The 24,348-nt window shown below is 40.1% G+C and overlaps 3 protein-coding genes across 3 annotated transcripts in view; 1 reads left to right on the forward strand and 2 right to left on the reverse strand.

Moving 5' to 3' along the window:
* The first annotated feature begins 229 nt into the window (after nt 1-229).
* Nucleotides 230-9,827, forward strand: ada2b (adenosine deaminase 2b). The gene is made up of 10 exons (XM_005740788.2): nt 230-311; nt 731-1,114; nt 1,742-1,961; nt 2,054-2,264; nt 2,378-2,505; nt 5,661-5,751; nt 6,034-6,142; nt 6,235-6,392; nt 8,276-8,478; nt 9,175-9,827. The coding sequence occupies exons 2-10, from the start codon at nt 814-816 to the stop codon at nt 9,260-9,262; spliced, it is 1,509 nt and encodes a 502-aa protein (XP_005740845.1). The 5' UTR covers nt 230-311; nt 731-813; the 3' UTR covers nt 9,263-9,827.
* A 9-nt stretch (nt 9,828-9,836) lies between these two features.
* Nucleotides 9,837-17,936, reverse strand: LOC102197978 (probable polypeptide N-acetylgalactosaminyltransferase 8). Its single transcript, XM_005740787.2, has 11 exons — nt 17,523-17,936; nt 16,963-17,206; nt 15,866-16,032; nt 15,063-15,246; nt 14,770-14,967; nt 14,191-14,305; nt 13,684-13,869; nt 13,421-13,558; nt 11,336-11,431; nt 11,093-11,260; nt 9,837-9,990 (listed from the first exon to the last, which is right to left on the reverse strand). The coding sequence occupies exons 1-11, from the start codon at nt 17,713-17,715 to the stop codon at nt 9,856-9,858; spliced, it is 1,824 nt and encodes a 607-aa protein (XP_005740844.1). The 5' UTR covers nt 17,716-17,936; the 3' UTR covers nt 9,837-9,855.
* A 1,849-nt stretch (nt 17,937-19,785) lies between these two features.
* The window catches only part of rad51ap1 (RAD51 associated protein 1), a 6,179-nt gene continuing 1,616 nt past the window's right edge, over nt 19,786-24,348 (reverse strand). The window contains exons 2-8 of the mRNA XM_005740869.1: nt 24,334-24,345; nt 21,267-21,373; nt 21,101-21,184; nt 20,884-21,015; nt 20,612-20,797; nt 20,376-20,534; nt 19,786-20,277 (exon numbers count right to left, since the gene is read on the reverse strand). Coding sequence (XP_005740926.1) covers nt 20,150-20,277; nt 20,376-20,534; nt 20,612-20,797; nt 20,884-21,015; nt 21,101-21,184; nt 21,267-21,373; nt 24,334-24,345 — 808 coding nt within the window. The 3' untranslated portion in view covers nt 19,786-20,149. The remainder of the gene's footprint in view (nt 20,278-20,375; nt 20,535-20,611; nt 20,798-20,883; nt 21,016-21,100; nt 21,185-21,266; nt 21,374-24,333; nt 24,346-24,348) is intronic.

Here is a 24,348-nt window from a genome sequence, read left to right on the forward strand (position 1 = left end):
CAAAATGTTTTATTGTGGGAATGTGTATAAAGTATAAAATCTGAACCATTAGTATTTCCTTTCTCTTCTTTTTGACTCGCACATTGTTCTCGCAGCTGAATGATCTCCAGTCTTTCCCATTTATTTTGCAACACTGGCCATTCATGCTTCATTCATTAGTTTATCACATGGTATTAGTCAGACAAAAATGTCCCAATTATCCGGTCGCTCTGAGTATTTTTCCTGACATTCAAGAGTTTCTTGTGGAAAACAAGCCAAGCATTTAAGGAGACTGTGGAGAGAGACACAAGACGCTGCTTCTTGCTGTTCTTGTAAGTATGGTCTTGTTTTTAAAGGAGTTAGATTTGCCTTTTAAGATTTGTCTTCATTTGTCACTGTTACCGAGAGCTGTGTGCTACTTTCGTTACCTCTTATGCATAATAAATGTGGTCCAGAAAGTAAAACGGTTATGCTAGAAAGTTGAATTTGTTCATCTGGATACAGCGTTCTCAGCATCAGGATTAACAGAATCAATTTTCTAGGATTTGCTTACCTGGATTATTGAGCATGTCTCAAAATAAATCAGTTGAGTGCGGCTTCACCCTAGAATCTGTCAGCACTGTGTGAGCATGTTATAATCCTAAAGAACTTGTAACAAGCTTGAAATTTATTCAGTTACTATCAAAGCTACAAAAACTTCTCCTTTAACAACAGTATTCATGTCTTTCATGGAGTATCTTCTCATTTCCAGCACCAAATACAGCCTGCTCCTTTCAAGAGTGAGAACATGTTGTTCTAGTAGGGATACAGCACCCTCCGGTGGCACACAAGGACATGGTGATCTCATTCCTCTGGGCTGTGGTCACTTATGTGCCCCTTCTGTGGTTTGTGAGGGTGACTGAAGGGATGCCTGACCCCGCTCAGAGGGACCTGCTGATGCGTCAGGAGGCATCCAGGCAAACGGGAGGACAAGTGGTGCTGACAGCGGCCGAGCAGAAGCTGGACGCTTACCTCCATCGATTGAAGGAGCAAGAGATGTCCGCCACACCTTTTCCTCCTGCTTTGCATTTCTTCAAAGCAAAACCTCTCATTGAGAAGAGCCCAGTCTTTAAACTGCTGCAAAAGATGCCTAAAGGTGATGTTAAAGCTTTGTCTGGCCTACTGCATCAGTCCACCAGAAACAGATGCAGGAGCTTAGAAGGTCAAGGGGACCCAACCAAACCTAATGCTGTTATTGTTTATTTTGGCATTCAAAGGTCATGGTCATTGTGACCTCAGGTTAATCCTAAATGTGGACTCAAGGATAAAGTGATTAGATTTTGGCAGAGAAAGAACAAAAAGGTAAAGCACTGCAGCAATTCTCAAAAGTCATATTTCTGGTCTCCTTTACGTCACAGCTGCGCAGCACGCCCAGGCTGCTTCCTCTGATATTTCATATACTGTAGTGTGCTGTAAAAGCTGTATGTATTAGCAATGGAGAGAAAAAAAATATGATTTGGGGAAAAAATTAAGAGGAATGCAGATGTGGTGCTTGATGTCTAATCCACTAGATGTTTTCAGAAAAGCAAAGATGAGCAGACAGAGACTGAAAAATATTAAACAAAATCCCTAGAAACTGTGAGGTTGTTTAGTTTTTCTTAGATTTATCAGGTGTGGGAGGCCTTTAATATTCCTGAACCCTAGGGCCTGTCTTACAAGTCATCAATGATTACTTTCAGTATTTGCCTAAGTTTGAGGTTACATCTTGCTGTTTGGGTGACAGGCGCAGCCCTCCACATCCACAGCTCCTCTCTGGTCAGTGTTGAGTGGCTGGTGAAAAACGTCACCTACAGACCTAACTGCTACATCTGCTTCACTTGGGACAACTCTGTCCGCTTCCAGTTCTCAGCTCGCCAGCCCTTCCCACGCTGGGACTGCTTCTACTGGCAACTGCTCGAGACCTTGAGAGCCAAAATAGGAGATCCTACTGGCTTTGATAACAGGTTAGTTAACCTCTAACCCTCTCCTGAACATGTAAAGTCAAGCTGTAGTGGGAGAACTTAACACTGAAAGGTCGTTTTTGGGTGGTTTACAGTTTAATGCAGCACCTCACTCTGGTCACCGAGGATCCAGATGGTCAATACCCAAGCCAAGACGTTGTGTGGGGGAAGTTTGAGAAAGCCTTCATCGCATCTGCGGGCTTAGTCACCCATGCTCCAGTCCTGAAGGATTATTTTTATAAAGGCCTAGAGGAGCTTCACCGCGACAACATCCTGTATCTGGAACTGAGGAGCGGTCTCTCAAGGGTTTGTTTGTTTGTTTACACCTGATCCTTGCAGCGTCAGTCTGTGCTAAACAGCTACAGCAGCGGTATATCCGACATCTCTGCATTTCTAACTGAAACCTTTCTGTGTTGCAGACATACGAGCTCGATGGAACTATTCACGATAAGTTCTGGACTCTGAAAACATTTCAAGAGGTTACAAAGAAATTTATTGGAGACCATCCAGACTTTCTTGGGGCTCGTATCATAATTTCTGTCCACAGGTAAAATATATCGTAGAGAGGGCTTCTCTCAAATTACGCTCCATTTCAAGTGACAACCAAGGCTGTCTAAGCACTCCACAAATTATTAGCTTCATTGTGGAAAAGTTCACAGAGCCTATGTATGCCTTTTCTGTGTCTTGTTTTCCTCCCTTGACCCCCAATCTGGGCTGCCTGTCCCTGAGCCTGGTCCTGCCAGGGGTATCTTCTTGTTAAAGAGTTTTTCCTTCCTATTGTCACCCAGTGATTGCTACGGAAGAGGATTAGGGCCACTGGGAGAAAAAAAAGTGGGCATGACTTTTTTTTTTCTTCTTAAAGTCAGAATTCTGACTTTTTTCTCAGAGTTCTGGAAAAGAAGAAAAAAAAAAGACGGGCCCACCTTTTTTTCCCAGTGGCCCTAATCCTCTTCCGTATATAACTCATAGAGGCTCAATTGATTGTTGGGGGTGTCTCTATATTATTTCAGGGTCTTCATCTTACAAAATAAAGAACCTTGAGGCAGGCTGTTGTCATTTGGTGCTAGATAAAGAAAAGTGAATTGAAATAAATACAGGGATAAATGTTTAGTATTGTAAAAGCTTTATCCCGCTAGAACTGTTGAAGCTCGGTTAAGAAAAGACGATCAGTGACCAGCAGTATGGCTTCACCCTGAGAAAGAGCACTACGGACGCTTGGAGTGTTGATGCAGAAGTGCAGGCTGAAGGTCAGCTTCACTGTTTCTTTGTGGGTGTAAAGAAAGCAGATGATGAGTGCCAAGAGAGGACCTGTGACACTGTATGAGGAACTCAGGAGTGACAGATATTCAAGGTTGGAGAGAGATTGCATCGGCGGTCTGCTCTGAACCCCTTCTTGTTTGCAGTGGTGAAGGACAGGTTAACGTAAGGTCAGGCATGTTTCCAGATGACATTGTGCTCTGTTTTGACAGTAGGGAACAGTTTGAAGAGACCCTGGAGAGGTGCAGGTATGCACTGCAAAGAAGAGGAATGAAAGTCAGTGAAACAGGTGGAAGGCAAACAAGGCATAGATGTAGTGAAGGTGGATTAGTTCATATACCTGAAGTCAGCTATGCTATTAGAGGTTTAAAAGAGTGTGAGAAGAATAGAAGCAATAGTGAAAGGGACAGGACAGACAGGAGACAGGAAACCAAGCTGAAGGAGGCAATTTTCATTGGGAGTGATGAGGATGGAAAAGATTAAAGTACATTAGAGGGACAGCTCAGTGGTTTAGAGACAAAGTTAGGTTAGGCTGAGATGACTTGGACGTGTGCAGAGGAGTGGATATATTAGACAAAGGATGTTGAACTTGGAGCTCCCAGGCCATAGCTGGTGTGACAAAAGAAGATGCTAAGGCAGATTTACAAACCTGGACTTGGTGGCATGCTGTTGGATTACACGTAAAAAAAAAAAAAGTATCAAAAGTGCAGGCTTTTTAGGTCCACAGTGATCTGTAGTTACATGGTTCATTTCCTCTTCAGCCCAGAGGATGGCACATTTGTGATTTCCAAAAAAAGCTCAGATTATCCAGACTGCAGCACAGTTTTTACACCCCTTTAGCCCATCTAAAATGAGCATGGGCTCAAAAAAGGCAGCTGTGTTTATGGATGTTGTTCATAAATGTTTTCTTTTTCTTGTATCATAGACTTTTGGATCAGTGGAAGCAGTGATGAGTGTTGTTGATGCACTACCCCCAGAGAGACAAGGATAGGCTTTCGGCCTTATCCGTTGTATACAGAGATTTCTCTGGATTCTCTGAATCTTTTAATAATATTTACACATTTTTTATTTATTTTTCAACTGGACTATTTGATCATTTAGTCTTTCACTAGTCTTTTTTTCAAGTGGTGAACCCCTCCCCTTTCCTTTTTAACTAGTGAGATAAGGAGCTATGAGTCTTTTTAGAGACAGTTATGCTACTAATTACCCTCATGAGTTGTGAGACAGCACACTAGCTCTTTTATGTGCATATGTTTTACCATTATGTAACTTGTCCAGGGTTTTTTTTGGACCCTGTCTCGTGGAAGGAAGTTGAAAATTAGCTTTTATTTTGCAACATAATGTTTTCTTTGAAATATTGTGTGTGTGTGTGTTTTTTTTTTTTAACCGTCTTCAGTTAAATGTAAAGAATTCAGTGGTTTTCAAGTAACTCCACTGGAAATGTAGTTTTACTTAACCCTTTCATGCATGAATTATGACAACCTCAATCAGGATTTTTTTTAAGTATTTTTATTCATCTTTAGGCATGAAAAGATGAATAACTTATTAGATAATAGCCTTGTAACCAATGTATGTACCTCCAAATTACTTCCCACCACTTTAAGTTGAACTGTGTTTCAGTTTGGAAAATAATTAAATGATAATTCAATATATTATCTCGAATCATTCGGCTTCCTGTTTTCTTGCAAAGGAAGCAGCGACAAAGTCCAGTTATGAACAGGACAGTCCATTCATTTGATAAATCCAAACACATGAAAAAGGGACGTATAATGATTTCTGCAGCTGTGATGGAGTCCTGTTAAATCCTGATGTTGTGTTAATCCGACAGAAAGCACGTTACAATTTAGGGATGAAAAGTTTGGGAGCAATCTGAAGTCACTGAGACAAGTTTGATAGCATGACTGATATCCTAACATCTGTGAAGTTGATTTTGAATTTATTTTTTTTTAGCTCTGCTGGCAGCAGACTGAAATATACATATTAAACTTTGAACAGATACTCAGGGGCTCCAAAAGGATTAAACCTGATTCCTGATTTGGTGATACGCTGACTTTGTTTTTTCAATATAGCACCAACTGCCACAAAATTTTATTAAGACATTCATTTTTAGGTCAAATTTTACTTTAAAGTAACCATTTAATTTAATCTTAAAATGTGCATGTGTCTTAATTTTACTGGTTTAGATTCAGCATGTGCCTCAAAGTACCACTAGAGTAAGCGGCTATGACCATCTACTTGTAAGTTCCCCATTTATTTTCCTGGACAGTTCTGTTAGGAAAACCTGCGCTTAAATGCTGATAAGGTTTATCACCTGTTTTCAACATTGGAAACCGATTTTTCTCAGGCAGGCATCTTAACTTCTATATCTTGATGTAAAATTAAACATTTTGTTGTTTGTGAGTCTTAGAAAGTACTGTCATCTATGTGTGTTGTTCCTTTCTTCAGAGCTTTGAGTATATCTGAGGTCAAAGCTGCTGTAAAAGAGGCCATTCAGCTGCAAAAGGACTTCCCAGATGTCGTTGCAGGATTTGACATGGTAAGAAGTGACCCGTGTACTTTAGCCTCAACTTCTTATAAGCTCTGAGTCCAGAGATCATTTATCTGCTTATTGGGGACCATGTGGTGTGGAATTTACATGTCTGTCTGACTTTTCTGCTCTTCTTGTATTGTGCCTACAATCCTAAGAAATTCAAGTTAACTCCTAATTCACCTTAGATATGAGCATGAATGGCTTTCTGTCTCTCTTCATACGACTGACTGTCAGCTCTTGCAGGGTGTACCCTAGCGTAGCATTACTAGTTAACCTTATGGTTTGCAGGTTGGACGGGAGGACAGCGGGAAGAGTCTTTGGTTCTTCAGAGAGGCCCTCTCTCTGCCAGCTGAACTTGGTGTCAGATTGCCGTACTTCTTTCATGCAGGGGAGACAGGTCAAAAAGCATAAAGCTCATTATACCATGAGTAAGATTTGAAAAATTATTTTGAAATGTACTGTACGCTGTATTTGTATCTATGTGTACAGATGACGAAGGCACAGACACAGATCAAAATATTCTTGATGCCCTTCTATTCAACACCATGCGCATTGGCCACGGCTACGCTTTAGCGCACCATCCGCTTGCCAAAGAACTTTCTAGGAAAAGAAATGTGGCTGTGGAGCTTTGTCCCATCTCAAACCAGGTAAGCTCATTACATGACAGTCTAAGGAGCTTGGAAAGAAAAGCATCTGGACTTCTTTAAGTTGTTTGAAGACGTTTCACCTCTCATCCGAGAAGCTTCTTCAGTTCTAAGGGTCAAATGGTGGAGAGTCCCAGATTTAAAACCAGTGGGAGTTTCCCCCCAAAGAGGGAACAAAGGACCCCCTGATGATCCTCGACCTAATTGCCTGAGCCAAGGTGTGAAAACGGGTGTGGGTCACAATCAGCCAGGGTTTCAGGTGAGCTCATTGTGAAACCTGGCCCCACCCTATCATGTGGTTTCCTGAGGCGGTGGTTTATGACACCAACTGTCTGCCATATATAATCCAGTTTTGAGATCCCTTCCCAGGCGCCTGGGCCATCTGACCTCAGCAAACCACATGATAGGGTGGGGCCAGGTTTCACAATGGCTCATGTGATTAGGTCGAGGATCATCAGGGGTCCTTTGTTCCCTCTTTGGGGGGAAACTCCCACAGGGTTTAAATCTGGGACTCTCCACCATTTGACCCTTAGAACTGAAGAAGCTTCTCGGATGAGAGGTGAAACGTCTTCAAGCAACTTAAAGAAGTCCAGACGCTTTTCTTTGCAAGCTCCTTAGACTACGATGACCTGGATGACTGAGAACCTTCACAGAAATATTTGGATGACACAACCTCCGACCCACAGCTTGACTGTGTTGCACCGAATACCTTTAAAGCTACCAGAGCAGAAGACGTTGCTGTGATTTGTAGCTTCTTCGTGATGTAGGATTAACACTATAAAACAATCTAACTTTAAGAAGAGACCACCTTTAATGTTATGGGCAATGCAAAGTGATATACCTGTAGAGGGCTGTGAAAAAGCATTTGCCCCCTTTTTGCATATTTGTCACACTTTTAAATATTAGACAAAAATAACCTAAGTAATTTCTAAATATCTTTTCAATGATGATTTCATTTATTAAGAGAAAAGTTATCCAATTGCCCCGAAACCTAATAACTTGTGTCTCCTTTGGCACCAAGAACTGCAATCAAGTGTTTGCGATAACTGACAAGAGTGTTTTTACATGGCTGTGGAGGAATGTTGGCTCACTCTTCTTTGCAGAATTGCCTTAACTCCGCCACACTGGAGGGTTTATGATCATGCCAAAGCCCCTCAATCGTATTAAGTCCGGACTTTGACTAGGCCACTCCAAATCCTTCACATTGTTTTTTGTTTTTTTTTTGTTGACATTTAGACGTGGACTTGCGGGTTTTCTCTTTGGAAGTCTCCCATGGATGCACAGTCTCTTTCTTAGCGTGACCTGACCTTAACTGAGGAGAGTGAGGTCTGCAGTTCTTTAGATGTTGTTCTGGGTTCTTTTGTGGCCTCCAGGATGAGTCATCAGTATGGTCTTTGGTAGTAGTTTTGTAGCACTTTCTGAAATATGGTTAAAAACAACTCATCTCATACGTAGGTTGATAAACTTTCCAAGTCAAGAACAAATGTAAAACTAAGAAAAATTTTAACTTGTCATAAAAATCTTTAATTTACAGTATAAATGATATCTTGCTACCAAAGACAAAAGGTAATACCGGTGTCAAACATTAAGCCTGATTAAATTGAAATTTAAACTGCAACCACTAAAAGTCAGCTGGTACAATGGCAAGAAATGTCGATTAAATTAACATGATTTAAAATTGTAAGATTATCTAAATCTATCAGGTGTTTTTGAAGAAGCTTAAATGCCTAAAAGTCAGGAATTGATGACATTATTTTTAAATAAAAGTGAACAGAAATATACTCGTCACATTAATGACCTGTTAGCACTGCCATCGTAAAATACACACAGTATTTACATGTGTTTATACATAACTTACCTGAGTTTGTTTCACCTCTGACCTGCAGGTGCTGAAGCTGGTTTCAGACCTGAGGAACCACCCTGCTACTGTGCTGATGTCAGAGGGTCACCCGATGGTCATCAGTGCCGATGACCCGTCCCTGTTTGGCACCACAGGCCTCTCCTATGACTTCTATCAAGCATTCGTGGGCATCGGAGGGTTGAAAGCAAACCTGGGCACGCTCAAAGAACTGGCTGCAAACTCCATCACGTCAGAATAATTTCACTTTATTTCTTTCATTCATGTTTTAACGTTAAGCCTTCAAAGAAAACAAGATGGGCTCAAAATGTGGTGGCCAACAGCTGATGCCAGTTTTCATCATACTATCTTTGAATGAGCATGAATTAAATTATACAAGTGAATGAATTTCAGTCCAACATACACTCACAATGATTCTCACCTCTCAATAAACATGAAGAACAATTCTCAGGAATGCACTGGAAATATATCAAATCAAAGGTTTATTTATTTAAATAAAGTACATTTCATCTGACCAGATTCCATTAAATTTAACATTTTCCTTAGAAAATGTAGATATAATTAGTTAAAGTCAGCATTACGAGCATACCAGTTTTTAATTGCACGAGGATGACTAAACTCATGCTATCAGTAACAGTATCCTCCAATATGATGTTCAGCACTATGCTAACACAGAGTTATTCATGTTTAGTAAAATTTAAAAGTAAAAAAATTGAGCCAAGCGTTCAGATAATGTCCTTATTTATTTGTCAGGACAACAATAATATTCATGTTGGAATTGCATTTTTGAAGCAACTTTTAAATCTCTCCAAGATGATTTTAACATTAAAAAAACATAAATGTTTATATTATTTTAAGAAAACCTTTGGTTTTAAGCCCTGTTGCAGTATGTTTCTTCTCATTAAATATTTCTTCTTCTGCCTGCAGGTACAGCTCACTCCCAGCTCATCTGAAGGATTCAGGTCGTGCCATGTGGCAGAAAAAGTGGGACGCCTTCATTTCTGCCAACTCATAACAGCCGAGTGATATTAGATCCTGACTGACTTGAATGAATGACTGAATGTTTGTAATATCACTAAGGTAAATATTCATAGGCCTTTAGCAGACTTTATTTTAAAAAAAAGAAAAAAAAAAAGATTAAGGCTATTGGAGTCTCTGTTAACAGTAAGACTAACAGTTTGACGGGATTGGCAGGTTGGTACTGTAAGTGTCTTAGTAGCTTTTTCACCCCTTGAGCGATCACGAAGAAGCTTTACAAGAGACCAGTTGACAGTGGGGGGGAGGTTTGGTCAAGTTTGTCATGCACAGCTAGTCTTTTGTCTTCATAATACCAAACATGTACAGGGGAACTGTTCACAAGGAAATTTCTCTATTCAAAACAAACAAGAAAAATAAAATGTTTCTTTGTAGTTGATGCACATACATCTAATTTAAATACAAAGAGTAGAAGAAAAAAAGTTTCACTTTTTCAGTGACTCACTTCAGAAACCTTGTTTCTTTTTTAAATAATGATGTAACGAAAGACAACTAACGATCTTTCTTTGACACGAGGTTCGCTTTTTGTGCAATAAACAGCTCATTATCTTCTGAGACCTGCCCAGCAGTCTCTTAGTGGTCTTTGATGAGATTTTGTATATTCCAGCTCTGACCGGTGCACTGCTGGACGACGAGTTGGTAAAAGCCAACGTCATCCTTCGCAATTTCTAGACATCGCTTTGTTTTTCTGTTCTGGATCGGTCCTCCCTGCAAATAAACACATTTTATTGTCTCCTTTTCTTCTCCAGACATTTGTGACTGGCTTCCATGTGACCTCAGATTAGGCTGATTTTTTTTTTTTTTTTTTTTTAAATTTATACAATAACGTCACCATATTTGCAAGGCTCAGCAGGGTGGTGGTTCGAGCCCTGGCTGCTCCAGTCTGCATGCCAAAGTATCCTTAGGGAAGGTACAGAACCAACCCCAAATGGTTCTCGAATACATCCATCAGTGTGAATGTTAGATAGAAAGCACTTAAGCATAGAAAAAGTGCTGTGTGACTGGGTGAATGAGGCATGTTGTATAAAGTACTTCGAGTGCTCAGGCAGAGTAGAAAAGTGCTACATAAACACAAGGTTATTTGCCTTGTAAATTTACCTTCATGCTTTGAAAATTGTCTGCAGTACAGGCCCTCAAAGTCTAATACTTGGTTGAAATTAGGGGTTTTTCCCCCAATGTTTATATTTCGTAAGAATATCCAATAACCAACTAAGATTTTCAGGACTGAAAAACATATTTAAGCTAAGTTAACAGACTACCATCAAATTAATTTTACATCAACTGCAAAAACTTCTCTATTGATCATCAGTATCATTGAATATGATGATCCATACATCCACTGGACTGGATGTATGGATGTGTCTGCTCCGAGACATCCAGACCTCTCTGCCCTGAGGCCTCCTCCATTTACCAGTAATCTGCTATAATCTCGTGATATTTAGTTGACTCCAACAAATGCGTCTCATCAAATTTAGATGCCTCACAGCACTGTAGGCATTCTTAATCAATATTATACAGACTTGTTTTATTTCTCAGAGGGTGAAGTTTTGTTTTTGTTTTGTTTTTAATGTGTTTGGGAGCAACTGAGGACCACAATGAACATGTTAAAAAAACTGCAAAACATCACCTACTAGGTGATCAAGTTTCATTAGTTGAGCTTATGCCTAGTGTAGCATAAGCTCAACAGTCCTTTGGCTGGACGAGCTTAAAAGCTTTTAAAAAAAAATAAAAATCAGCTGATTCAGAGTGGGTCGGGTGGCAACTTCCCTCAGGTTTGACTGAGTCTATATTTAAAAACTGAAATATTTACCTGTTTAAAATCCCACAGCATGTGAAAGTCTTTCTGTTTGGCTATTTTGCAGTCATACAGCCCCGGGTAGAGACCACTGAAAGGGTCCACTAGACAGCGGTTGCTGTTGTACTTATGAGATTTGATCCCGCCAATGTAGAGTTGTCCATCAGAGCGATAAAAACAGTGCTAAATCAAAGAACAACAATTACTTACAAAAACAAAATCACCACCTGTTTGCAAGCATTGAATATCTAAACGTACTTGAGTCGAATAGAAGTGGCATCCATACAAGATGGGTGTGTTTCCTGGCATCGGGCCTTGGTCAACACAGAGTTCTGGCTTCAGATCATTTATTATCTGCCAACAAAAGCACAAATAAACTGGAGCAGCTTTCATTAGAAAGAGCACAATGTGTATCCAGCAGACAAATCCAGACGCTATTATGGTGCAGAAACACATTTTAGTTAACTGATATAAAAATAAAAAAGATGCAAACTGAAACGACATTATGGGTTTGCAAAACTAACAAAAGGTATTTGTCAGTGAGGCCAAATTCACAAACCAAACAAGGATTAAGAGGCAAATTATAACATGAAGTATTGTGTTTGTATTGTAATATCTTTTCTAAACTACAATAAAAATACTCCCAACACTGTATTTCTTTTAAGTAAATGAGTAAATTGACTCTGGAACAAAAACAAAACTCAAACTTTAAATTAATTCTCAATTAGAAAAGATGGGAAAGGGGAGTTTGCTAATACTGCAATGTCACTGTACCAAGATTCAGTGCAATTAAATATTAGCAGAAGCACCACCAAGAGGGAGTTCCTTGAGAGCATTCATGGAAAGTTTGCTTTACAGATGCTCTCACTATGAAACACACCCTGCATAAAAACGAAGTAAGAGTACATAATATTCTCCAGTGAATGAATCTATTGTAACCGTAAGACACCTTGATGTATCCCCAGGAAAGTCTTCAAATAAAAAAATAATATGATAAGCGTAAAAAAAACAAAAGCCGCTTAAAGGTTCTTTGCTGCTGGTGACGTCTGCCCATGTTGTGTGCTGATCTTCATTGTGTAATGGGGACTAACATGTGTGTGAATTTGAACTTGCTGCTGCATCTTGTAAGCATTTTATGTCACATATGACTCCTTAGAGGCCAGCGCATAAGCCTGAGTCCTTTTATAAAGCCAACAAAGCTGACTTGACAAGGCAGAGAAGCTTGCCTTGCATCATCCTCAATTAAATATTAACTAAAAATTAACTTTGTAATGTTAAATAATTTATTTATGGCTAAATCTACCACCACAGATCATGATTAATAGTGTGCTGGAACCATTTTAGACTATCTATGTAGCATTTTCATTGCTATGAAGTTAGTATTATTAGCAAGCGACCTCAATCACAGACTGTATAAAAAAGATGGATTTTGTTTCTGAGTCTGAAAACTGGCTCCTTCACTCTGTGACCTCAGTAAACACGTTTATGGTCTCAGTCACAAGTTTCAAGCCCTGTTTACTTTACTGTTACCACCCTAACACAAAGATGGCGATAACAAAACTGCTCATGTCGAGGTTTTTCAACAGAACCTCGCAACCATCACAATAACTACATCCATCTTTTATATACAGTCTAGGGAAGGTATGACAAAAGAGTTTGTATCTAAACTACTTTTGGCTTCTGTTGTCAAATTTGGCCACATATTTGATGGACTCCCTAATACAACCCTGGAGACGACGTGTCTCTCCAGCTGAGACAAACCAGCGAAAACAAATGTGTTAACCACTATGCCACCGGAGGCCCAGCTAACCTCAACCACTCACGACAATATGTTGCACAGTCTATCACTAGCAAAATAGCTAAAAGAAGACAGTCCTGGTCAGTTCTTTTGCTACAATCCAACATAGCAAGTAAGTGGCTAAATTTGACTCACAGATATTGTTATCTGTTTTTTGTTTTTTTTGGGTGATGTTATGGGGCAGCAGAAAAGAGGCCTTTAAGCCTGTGATTTAGGATAATAAACATCACATAAATCACACCAATTTGTTTTTGCAGACAATCCATCATACAACCGTTACATTAAAAAAAAAAAAAAGTCCACATGTAGGACATTGGAGGCAACCTCAGAACTTGGGGAAGGTCTCATTTTGAAATTTTTAAAGCTGTAATACATTTATAGGGGGGGAAACCCCTTGAAAAGCATTAAAAACATTACACAGAGAGGCCCTTTAAATTAATTAATTAATTATTAATGAGAATTAAAGAGTTAAAAATACTTTATGGTCACACTTTAATATCCAACCTCTCATATGTATTCCGACAAAACAGTTATTTTTGACTTACAGCTCCATAACTGAGCAGGTCATGCAGGGGGTCCAGTTTGGGATAAACATTGTCTAAATACCACTTAAAGGGCTTACAATTAAGCCTCTCTCTGAGCTTCTTTCTCTCCGACACATCTCCGATGTCTATCCCATGGTTCTGTAGGAAAAACAATAGGACCACAGAGACATGTTTGAGTGCGCACACCATTACTCAACCTGCAGAGCACACAACTGTGCAATTTAGATCTTAAATGCAACTCGGAAAGTGCCCTCTCTTCTAACCTCAAGGGGAAGATTCCAAGCAATGTTGACATTGTATTTGTATTCATCTAGCCACACCTCTGCTACCCTCAGTGCATTACGCTTCATCATGACACTCAAGTCTGGGAGGTAAGGCTTTACTGCTCGTTCAATGTGGGCAATTTTAGAGCAAGGCACAACTTCAATGCTTCCTCCACACAGCCACACCTGTGAAAACATAAAAAAGTAGGTTTGGAGGCTTTTAATGCAACTAATATAAAAAGGATTACCCATTAAAACTGATCACAAATATAACCAAATAAAGTTACATTGGAGTCAGTATTTGTATAAGACTTTAAATCCAAGTGGTATTATTACAAAGTGGAAGCATTTAGGAACCATAACGTTGCAAACCACCTAAAGCCACAGAGCCTGGTTGCAAAAAGAAGTGTGTAAAGGCACATATGGTGGGGCTAAATAAAAGGTAGGTAGACTAACATATTTCAAATCTCCAAGTCTCCAGTAGGACTTGATCCAGTCAGTACTTACCCGGATGCCCAGCTCCACATTTTCCCCACCGTATATTTTCATTCCACCATCAAGGCTTCCAATCTCTCCGAAGAACTTGTGATCAGCCACAAGTATCCCCATGACTGAGGGGCTCCTGGTGACACCGTTTAACAAAGGAAAAACTGAATAAGCAAAAAATCTTACCATACAGCACTCAAACTAAGAGAGCAAAGCAAACCTAATTATAAAGAATTATGACCGCAAAGCCTGAAACACCAAAGCAACCAAGGATTTAAAAAAACAAAAAACAAAGGATGTGTGATCAAGGGTGTTCTGCTTTCATTCTAGCAGCAAAAACCTTAAATCTGCTCTTTGTGCAACCTATAGACACCCACATGGGTGCTGTGTTACACTCTGCAGATTGCTTAATGTGACAGATTTTGTCAGCAACTATCCTTGAATATTTGTTTTGGCAACACTGGCTCCATGTGTACAGTCTTCATAGCTTTCTAAGCCGTGGTTCAGCGGAGAGTCTGAAACGTCCACACTGTGTTGTCCTGACATGCTGGGAGTTCATGCGTAAAATGTGATGTCTTAAATCGTAAATGTGACTCTTACTTGCCAGGCTGCGTCTCATCATCCAGGGCATACCACTCAGGTCTGAAGGACTCGTACATGCACCACATTGCCCAGTCAAAGCCATGAGATGCAGTATTGTAGGAACTCAGTGTCAGGTCATCGTAGTTGACCTTGTCAAAAACAGGCGTCAGTATAACGGTCCGGTCCTCCTTAATCCGAGCCAGTAAAGGCTCTGCCCTAGACACGCACAAACAGTTTTAAAAGAAACATGAGGGCCAATTACAGGATTATCACCACAGCTCTGAAAAGAGTCACTCAGATCTTAAACCAACCATTGGACGTGGACTTCTATGTGAGCGTCTAAGATTGCAATCACCTCTCCCTCAGCTGCCTTCCAGCCCGACAGTCTGGCCTGGGTGAGGCCCAGCTGCTCAGAGTGCCGCACTTTCTTCACCAGGCCTGGACGCTCCTCATGGATAAAGCTGATGTAATCATCCAGCTTCTCCATTAAGTCCTCTGCAGAAAATAAAGAACTGTTTCAGCAATATGAGCTGCAGATTAAATCTACTCATGCCTCTAACAATCACTTTTTTTCTGATCGTTAATAAAAACAATTCAAAGACTGTTTCACAAATCAGCTGATAGATTTGGCACTTCTTTGAATATAAAACAAAAATGTTTTATTTGCCATACTCATAGTAATTAAAAATAACATACAGAGTACTATCCCTGTAAAAGCCACTCTGCTACTCCGAGTACTCTACACACGTGGTCGTGTTTATTTAGGATTATCAGTTCTTTTGTCAGTGGACAGCAACATCGCAATTACACATTACACTCCCTGATATATGTTTTCAGTTCCAACCCACAAACGCAAGCAACCGTGTCCAATTTCAGTGCAGCCTTTGCTACTCAAACTACATCTCATATGTTACACTGATGTCTTTTATTGCCTGTAATAAAAGGATGTAGTTTCTGCCATCATTTGCATTATAAACTAAAGCTGCGGTGAGCGCCTTCCTTTCTCGCTTGGTTTCAGATTTGTCAGATATCTGAGTACCGTCCCTGTGTACATAGGATATCCACCACAGTCTGAAAATGATATGAAAATTATTTTGGAAGCATGCTGACTCACCGTTGCTGCTGTGATCGTCCACCAGGATGATTTCTTGCAGCAGCCGAGCTGGTGTCTTGTCCACGATGCTGCGTATGGCTCTTTTAATGATTGAAAGAGCTTCATCCAAATAGATTAACACAACACTGATGGTCGGCAGATCCTTCGGATAATTTTTCACAGCACACCTGTGAGCAGAAAAATAGCAGGCAGCCTGAAGAAGTAATAAATTAAATGTTTTTAAGTTGAAATTGTATCCTTTAGAGTTCACTCCACATTACAAAGTTGTCTACTGGGTTGACATCTGGCGACTGTGGAGGCCATTTCAACTTATTTTCATGTTAAAGAAACCAGCATACAGGATCTGATGGTGTGTTATGCTGCTGGAAGCATCCATCAGAAGACGGGTACGCTGTGATCATGAAGAGATGGACACGGTCAGCATCAATAGTGAAGTTGCCTCTGTTGTTTAAATTTTAATAATGTTGATGAAAGGCATGCTTTCTTGTTCTTGATGCAAAATTCATTCAAATATTGTCTTCTGGTGTTGTAGCCCATCTGCCTCAAGGTTCAACATGCTCTGCTTTCAAAGATGCTCTTCTGCATACTTTGGTTGTAGCAAGTGGTTATTTGAGTTACCGTTTCCTTGCTTTCCACTCAAAATAGCCTCACCTTTTACCCAAACAAAGGATTTTCTCCCAGATAACTGGCGCTCACTGGGTATTTTCTCTTTTTCTGACCATTCTCTGAAAACCCAAGAGATGGTCATTTAAGGAAATCACAGAAGATCAGCAGTTTCTGAGATACTTAGACCAACAAACATGCCACAGCCAACATCAGTTAAATCACCTTTTTTCCTCAGGGTCAAGATTAATTGCAGAAGATAATCTTGACCGTGTATACATGCCTTAATGACTGACCGATTACATATCTGCATTAGCAATCATGTACCTAATAATGTGGCCATTGAGTGTGTATATGTACTAAATTCATATGCATTCATGCTAAGACAACAAAGACAATAAAATGTCATTGTTGCTGATCGATCTCAAAAACACACACAAAGAAGCTCGGTGTGTGTTTTTAGATTTCCTTTCGGATTCGTGTGTTGCACTCACCTCGGAGGCCTGGTGTCGGGAATCTCTCTGTTGAGGGGCAGCCTGTCACTGAGGAAGGCGTTGTATCCATATCTCTGAAACAACTGCTCGGCTTCCTTCTGCTCCTCCTCCGACAGATCGTCACCCCACTTCTTGAATAGATCAGAGTTGGGGTACAGCTTCCTCACCATCTTCCTCTTGTCCTTCACCTCTTCCTTCCTCTCAGCTGCTGGTGCCCTCTTTTCAAGCTTTTTCATTAAACTGACTGCGGACAGAAATGACCACATGGTGTTTGCATTGTCCATCTAATTTGTTTTTTGTCTGTGAAAACCAAGTCAGTAACAGTCAGGTAAGAGCAGTTTGGTACTTTTTAGCAATGTCGACTTAAAAAGCGAAAATAAGTGAGTAGTAAAGCAGGCGGGTATAATAATTGTTACTTTAATTGTTTCGCTTCAGAAATTCTCATGTGTAGCAGATGAGAAACACCTCAGATGAACAGATCTAGCCTTCATTGTTTCTTCACTGAACTCTAAATACAGACTTTACACATAAGCAGCTGCCAAACTGAGACTTTAACTCACGCAGCCTGTTGATGTCTGTTTCCATCTTTTCCATCCTCTTGACGATTCCCTGACCCCTGATGGAGTCATTGTAATGGACCCTCTGCAGTCTCTCAGAATGAATGTGGACCTCCTTCTTAATAGAGCTGAGGTATAGCAATGCGAAGGCCACAATGAGGACTGTAAGCAAAGCTTTCATCCAGCTTGCTCTCATGCTGGTGCTCCTGTGTATGCTAGGTACACTCCTCTACTTCACAGTGAAAAGAGGTGGAGAAAACATTTCCTCTGCCTTTTACTTCAGGTGTGCTCTCCCTTCCTTTACTCCCCACCCCTTGCTCGAGAGCTGTAATCTGATATCCTGAAATTTACATCATATTCAAAGAAGTGTGTGCTGGAGACATGCATTATTCTCCACTCTGCTGTCTACATTACACCTGAGGTGCAGGTGTGTACTATTAACTGCACTTACCTGGGAGGGTAGAAAAAGAGGAGGACTCTGCAGGTAAGGGGAACAGGACTGAAAGAGTAGTACTGAATTGCTTGTGGCACTGCAACACTATAGTCCAGCCTGTTTAGTAAAAACACATCGAAAAGGCCAGTATTTAGGGTTTGGTCTGTTTGGCAGCCCATTCTCACCACGGAAAGGAAAAAAACAAAAAAAATTGTCATTAATAATTAGAAATTTCAGGTTATTATAGCAAAAAAATTCAACTTACTAATTAAAATTTCAGAACAAATAACTCAAAATTGAGGAATTTGGACACATAAATGGCAAAAAATATCCCATGTCTTTCCTTTTTCTCCAGTGGTGAAAACAAGCTTCCACAGGTCTGGGTCAGATTTTGGAGGGGGGGTGTAGGATTTGAGTAATCCGTGTCGTGTTTCACCCGTATCCTGTTATGCCTCTGGCTTGCTGCTGCAAGTTATAAGGAAAAAAATACCAAAAAGCCAGCTAATAAGTGAGTTAAAAAAATCAAGCAGGAGCAAGTTAGGAATCTAAGGAGTTACAATTTCTTTATGTGTGACCATGATTTATCCAACAATGTCAAAAAATATCACATCCAATAAGAAAAAAAGGATATTTTTATTTCATTATCATTGGCTGCTTTTTCATTCATTTTAACTGCACTGCAGATTTTGTCCATACACTTGTGCACGTGACTAGCTTCATCGACACACTGCTTCTTTTTATTTTTGGTTTAGTTTTCATCGTTAAAACTGCCACACACAAGAGAATACAAATTATTGTTGTCATAGCAGTATTACAACTGTGCCTTTGAATTCCTGGTATTCAAACTTAAGCCAATACTGCTTCTGTTTGGTTGGTATACTGGATGTTAAAGACTTCTTAATATATTTAGTAAACATTGAACAGGGAAGGTTAGGAAAGGCATCCTGTGTGTAGATTATGGAGGTATTAAGTTTATCCACCTTTGTGTATTCACTTTTCAGCCATAATTCTCAGAGTCCCAGAGGCACTGACACGTGACTGTTTGTTATGGCCCTAGCAGGCCTGCACATTGTATGAGTGTGTGTTGCCTCGCTGTTGAGCTCAGCTGCCACTCATTTTCCCCAAGGAGCCAGGCTCCACTCGGGAATCAGCCTCCAAAGTATAAGGGCTGGGTCAATTAGTAGAGCTATAGTGCTGTGCTTTGTTTCAGGGTTAAACCTTGAGATAAGTGTTGCATTTTATGCTACTAGTAAGTAGTTTGCTGGCAGCAGAAGAGTTATGCTCTTTCTGTGGTGACCTTTGTAACAATGATGCATGTGCACAGACAATTATCAACAAGCACATTTGTGAGTGGATGGCAGAGGATGAGGATAAAATACACCGTTTGGGAACAACAGTCATGTGAAACCATACAGTAGTACACTCTTATTTATTCAAAGTAAGTAAGAGGGAAAGTAGAAGCTGCACTTAATTAATGTAAGCACCTCTATAAAAGAGATTTTGGAAGTTTGCTGATCCAGCAGCCTGTAAAGCAATAAAGTACTTCCTTTTAAGCAACCAAGGAAAAAAAAAAAACAAAAAAGGAAATAAAGAAATAAAAAAAAAAATTTTAATCACAATGCAGGCAGTGTTTATCGTAAATATATGACATTGATTTTCAAAAGATATTCCAGCTTGCTGTAGCCATAAATAATACAGTGGTACTAACTTGTAATGATGCACGACTGATGCACAGGCCTTTCTAGAGGATTATGTAAAAGGTTATGAGGCGCTCTGTCAGTCATTTTTGGCTAAATGTGTGCAGTTTTAGAAAAAAAGTTAACAAGTGTGGAAAGATAGCACACACATGTAACCTGTTTTTATATGTTTATTTAAATGTATGTACAAGATTTACAAAAAATGTGCTTTGAGTGGAGGTAACATGTCAGGTAACAATTCAGGACCAAAAAAAGAAAAAAAAAAGAAAAGAAAAGAAAAGTGACACTTCAGACATGAACTCACACTTTCAGAATTTAACCTCAAACAGCATCCAGGGGTAAGAGGACACCCTTAAGCTCCATCAGCTTCAAGGTGAAGACCCTCTCAGTATTGTGCATTTTGTATCACACTAAGAGAAATTAATATTTAGAAGTCTCTGCGTAAAAATAACTGAAAACTTTAAAAACACAACATGACCTGACCTCTGAGGTCAGTTCAGTCAGTGGCTTGCAACACTAGGGTGCAAAGGTTTGACTCGAACGAGGCGGGAGAGCCCGAGCCGCAGACCCTGACCGGGAGACTTCACTGCTGGACTCTGGGACGTGGAGGGACTTTTTCCAATTTGAGCTGGGAGGAAAAAACAGAAATAAATTGATAAATATGCTCAATTGAGTTAATTTTACAGGAACATGTTCCAGCTGTGCTGCTGTTCAGTCATTCAGCACCTGGTGGGTTCCACTTGGGCATTCTTCCCGCTGCTGGGCTCAGAGAGGCTGCTGGGCTCAGAGAGGCTGCATGCTTCGATGTGCAGCCTGTGGAGGATGACGCAGGTCTTTTAGAGGCAGGTTTGGCCGTTAGAGGTGTTGTCACTGGGGTAGAAGCTGCTGTGAGAAGGAACAGCACTCATTCAAATGTGAAATTATGATTCGCAGACAAAAGCTGATGATCCTCATGGGCTTACCTGCTGCTTGCGATTTAGGCTTTGATGGTTTCGATGGTTGCTTTTCTTTTTTAGAAGCAAGAATCTGTTTGTTTTTTTCACTCTTTGTTGCTTTTTCTTTCTTTTTAGTCTTGCTTGCTTTCTTTACTTTGAACTCGTCATCTTCGCTCTCAGATGGTTCACTGAAATCTTCATCGCTTTCTGAATCTGCAAAAGCATTATTGTTACTTTAAAGACACAAAAAGAAAGACAAAAAATGGATACAACTACTTAAAAAGTTATGGCAAAGTAACCTGGTGTCAGTTTGGGTTGATAGTCATCATCATCACCATCCTTGTTTTTCAGCTCCTCAGTAGCTTTGTAGGCAGCCTTTCTCTGCCTGGCAGGGGCAGGCGACCCTTTCTCTGATGTGATTTTGTCCAAACCTGAAGAAAACCCATAATGATATTAAACAGAGGGAAGGAAATCAAATCTTCAACTACATAAATAAATAAAGCTGCTAGACTTTACCCATAACTGCACCATCCACACTGCAGTTGGACAGGAGCAGAGAAGCTGGATCTGTGTTTTCATCTACTGGAAATTTGACATCTCCTGGATAAATTTATCAAGAAATTAAGCCAACATCCTTTTGATCACATGAAATGTATTGATCATTTTAAAGAACAAATCATACCTCTACTGACATGAGACTGGTCCTTCACTTCACCTGCATTATTGAGCATGGAGAGCGTGATGGCTGCTTCGAGATCCCTCTCATACAGCTTTTCGTCCAGTGGCTTTCTGCACAAATGAATCAAGATTCAAGTCATGTTAGAGATTTTCACCTCTGAGCATTTCTAATGAATACAACTGATAAAAATGTAAAAGAAAAGACTACTTTTTGGTGACATTTTTTTATTTAACTCAGCATAATCAACATTTTGTTTTAATTTAGCGATTATCACCAGTCATCATTTTATCAGTGACTTTGAATGGCTTTACTATTCAACCACTTTAATGAGTTAAAGCATCACAGCGAGGCTTCAACCCAAATATTTATACGCAGTCTGCAGTATATTCTTTAAAAGTGACTGCTTACTTTCAAGCTGTCAGCACACCCAGTGCACCTCTCAATTAGGGCTGGGCGATATGGCCTAAAATCCATATCACGGTATAATTTGAAGCATGTGCGGTAACGATATATATCGCGATATATTCTTTTCTTCTGTGTAACGTATTTTACACACTATAAGGCACACTTAAAATCCTTTAATTTTCTCAAAGATCGACAGTGTGCCTTATGTATGAATTCTGACCTCGAACCGATTTTATGTAGTACACGGCACATAGAAATCTGTCAAAAAATGTTTTTTGCATAATAGGTCATGCTAATGTAATTGCAACCTACGCTGTTGGAGAGAGAAATAACATTGTGGAAGAGAAAGTGAGTAAAAAATGTCCTAAATGCATTTAGAATTTATTAACTACAAATTAAATTTCTTTTAGGAATTATTGTTTTTTAATGTCACAATTCCAACCCTGCTCCTTTATCCGGGCTTGGACCAGCAAAAGTGACCCGAAATTGGCGCTCTGGTGGAGTTACTTTGTGTGTGTGGGTGTGTGTTTATTAGTAGTTTTAAACCTTGTGATCCACAAAACTGCATAACAGTAAAAGAAGAACTGACTGCGTTACAGTCAGTGCGCGAGCAGCGGCTTCGCTCATGCGCGATTCATTTGCAGTTTGGACGCATAGGTGTGAACATCTCCTGCCCTGATAGCAGCTGGGGGAGGACTATCCTCCGCCTGTGAGCGCTTTGGCACGGGTGAGGTGCCCACGGCAATCTTCAGTCAGGAGAACAACTGAGATAATCCATCCACAATACGAAGTTAGTCATTCATATACTGCAACAACATGGGAACAGAGCAGCTGCGAGAGAATTCAGCATTAATGAATCAATGGTACGGAAGTGGAGGAAGCGCAGTTTTTGGCTTTCCCCATATTCCAAAAGTGCTTCGTCTCTTTGCTATTACTGTCGCTCGGCATAATTTGCAGATGATATTGTTTGCAGCCGCTGCAATGCTTTCGACCAAAAAAGGCGCAGCTTGATGACACCATCAACATGCGCTATCGCGGTAGAGCGGTATAGTCAAAATCTCTACTGTTGGCCAAATTTATATCGTTTCTACCGTATACCATTTATACCGCCCACCACTACTCTCAATCTAAACTAACAGTGATGAACTCAACATGGACACATAATTTTGAACAAAGTTATAATTTCCACTGCTTATCTCCAGCGCTTAGCTACTCATCTCAACAAAATATGAACCCATTTTGAAAATCTATTAATGCATTGGCGCTAGACCCGAGTAGCTTTACTTTTGGACTGGTATTTCTTTACATATCATATCTACACCTACAACAAAAGACCAAAAATCTGTGAGTTTAATCCTTTTAATCATCATGTGGTGCAATATTGTCATTGCTAGGGCCACAATGACTGAGATTAAAATAAGCAAATGTGGACATTAGCTTGTTAGTATTTTACCTTACAATATAAATCGCCTTGAGGTGACTGTTGTTGTGATTTGGCGCTATATAAATAAAACTGAATTGAATTGAATTTCAAACCATAAGACCAGTGTTTCCCAAAGTGTGTCCTGCAGCCCCCTGGTGGGCCTTGAAGGTAGTGCAGGTAAGCCAAGAATCTGACCTAAATACTACGTTATTCTTAAATGTTGGGCCCATTTTGGATCTTGAATGCATCTTATAGTTCATTGTTAGTGAGCAAAAACTATACTAGTGTTACCAGCTGTAATTTCAGAGGATCAGCTAAAAGAAAACACTGCACAGGGCCATGTGATGACCATAGGCTTGGGTGGGCCACTTAACATTTTTGGGCTTCAAAATGGACCACGGCCATCGTAAGCTTGGGAATGGCTGCATTAGACAATGACACACAAAATGAATTATGTTAAACTATGAATTTGGTCGGTGTGCAGGTTAGTTTGAAACAGGCTGTTTGCAGCACAGAAGCACTCTCAGATTACGATGAAAACGTTACATAAACCTATCCTCTTTAAATGCTGTTCTCAACATTGCTGCCTGTAACTCTATCTTTAAACTCTCTCCGGTATGAAAAAAAAAAGTTCTTATACGCGAATACATTAATACAGACTCTCCCTGTGCAGCCATTATCATACATTTACGGTACTGTGCTTGTGTCTGTTTGTAAAGATATTTGCCTACTGACAGTAACCAATGCAAACGCACTCCTATACATGCCCACTTCATGCTTCTCAAGGTGTGTATCAACCAAATGCTGACGAGCTGAGAAGTGGGCCAAAACAGGGAAAGGAGCGACAAAGGAACGCAAAAAAAGAAAAGCAAAGGTACAAGATGAAAAGCAAAGACAGTGGCTGCAGTGGACACTTGATTATTTTTAATGCTCAGCTTCACTTCAGCTCTTTTGTGCTTTAGAACTTCATTCTTAGCAGATAGCGGATTAACCAAGGGCAGCACAAGCAAGAGTAACCCACAGAGTGGTGGCACCACCACCCCCTGCAGGTAGATAGGTAACCTGTAGCTGCCTAACGGACTGAAGCAAAACTTCCCAATATTGCAGGATATACACAAGTGGCGCGCCCTCTGCTGGAAACAAACTAAACAGCAGTAAAACTGGTAACATTTATTCACAGCAGGTTTCATGAGCCCTCTTACCTGATTGTCACAGCCAGTGTCAGATTAACTCGCCACCTACCTGTTCTTCTGGCTT

This window comes from Pundamilia nyererei, unplaced genomic scaffold (assembly GCF_000239375.1).
Source record: "Pundamilia nyererei isolate P.nyererei 1_Seehausen unplaced genomic scaffold, PunNye1.0 scaffold00104, whole genome shotgun sequence".
In the NCBI taxonomy this organism is placed as follows: Eukaryota; Metazoa; Chordata; class Actinopteri; order Cichliformes; family Cichlidae; genus Pundamilia; species Pundamilia nyererei.

What these genes read in the sequence shown, in the direction of transcription:
- ada2b (XM_005740788.2), top strand. Translation starts at nt 814, where the DNA reads ATGGTGATCTCATTCCTCTGGGCTGTGGTCACTTATGTGCCCCTTCTG. An exon ending in TCGTTGCAGGATTTGACATG is followed by an intron (nt 5,752 to 6,033) that starts GTAAGAAGTGAC and finishes TATGGTTTGCAG; the next exon opens with GTTGGACGGGAGGACAGCGG. An exon ending in CTTTCATGCAGGGGAGACAG is followed by an intron (nt 6,143 to 6,234) that starts GTCAAAAAGCAT and finishes CTATGTGTACAG; the next exon opens with ATGACGAAGGCACAGACACA.
- LOC102197978 (XM_005740787.2), bottom strand. Translation starts at nt 17,715, where the DNA reads ATGAGAGCAAGCTGGATGAAAGCTTTGCTTACAGTCCTCATTGTGGCC. An exon ending in ATGTGGAGCTGGGCATCCGG is followed by an intron (nt 13,870 to 14,190) that starts GTAAGTACTGAC and finishes ATGTTTTCACAG; the next exon opens with GTGTGGCTGTGTGGAGGAAG. An exon ending in TGCTGTGGGATTTTAAACAG is followed by an intron (nt 9,991 to 11,092) that starts GTAAATATTTCA and finishes GTTTATTTGCAG; the next exon opens with GGAGGACCGATCCAGAACAG.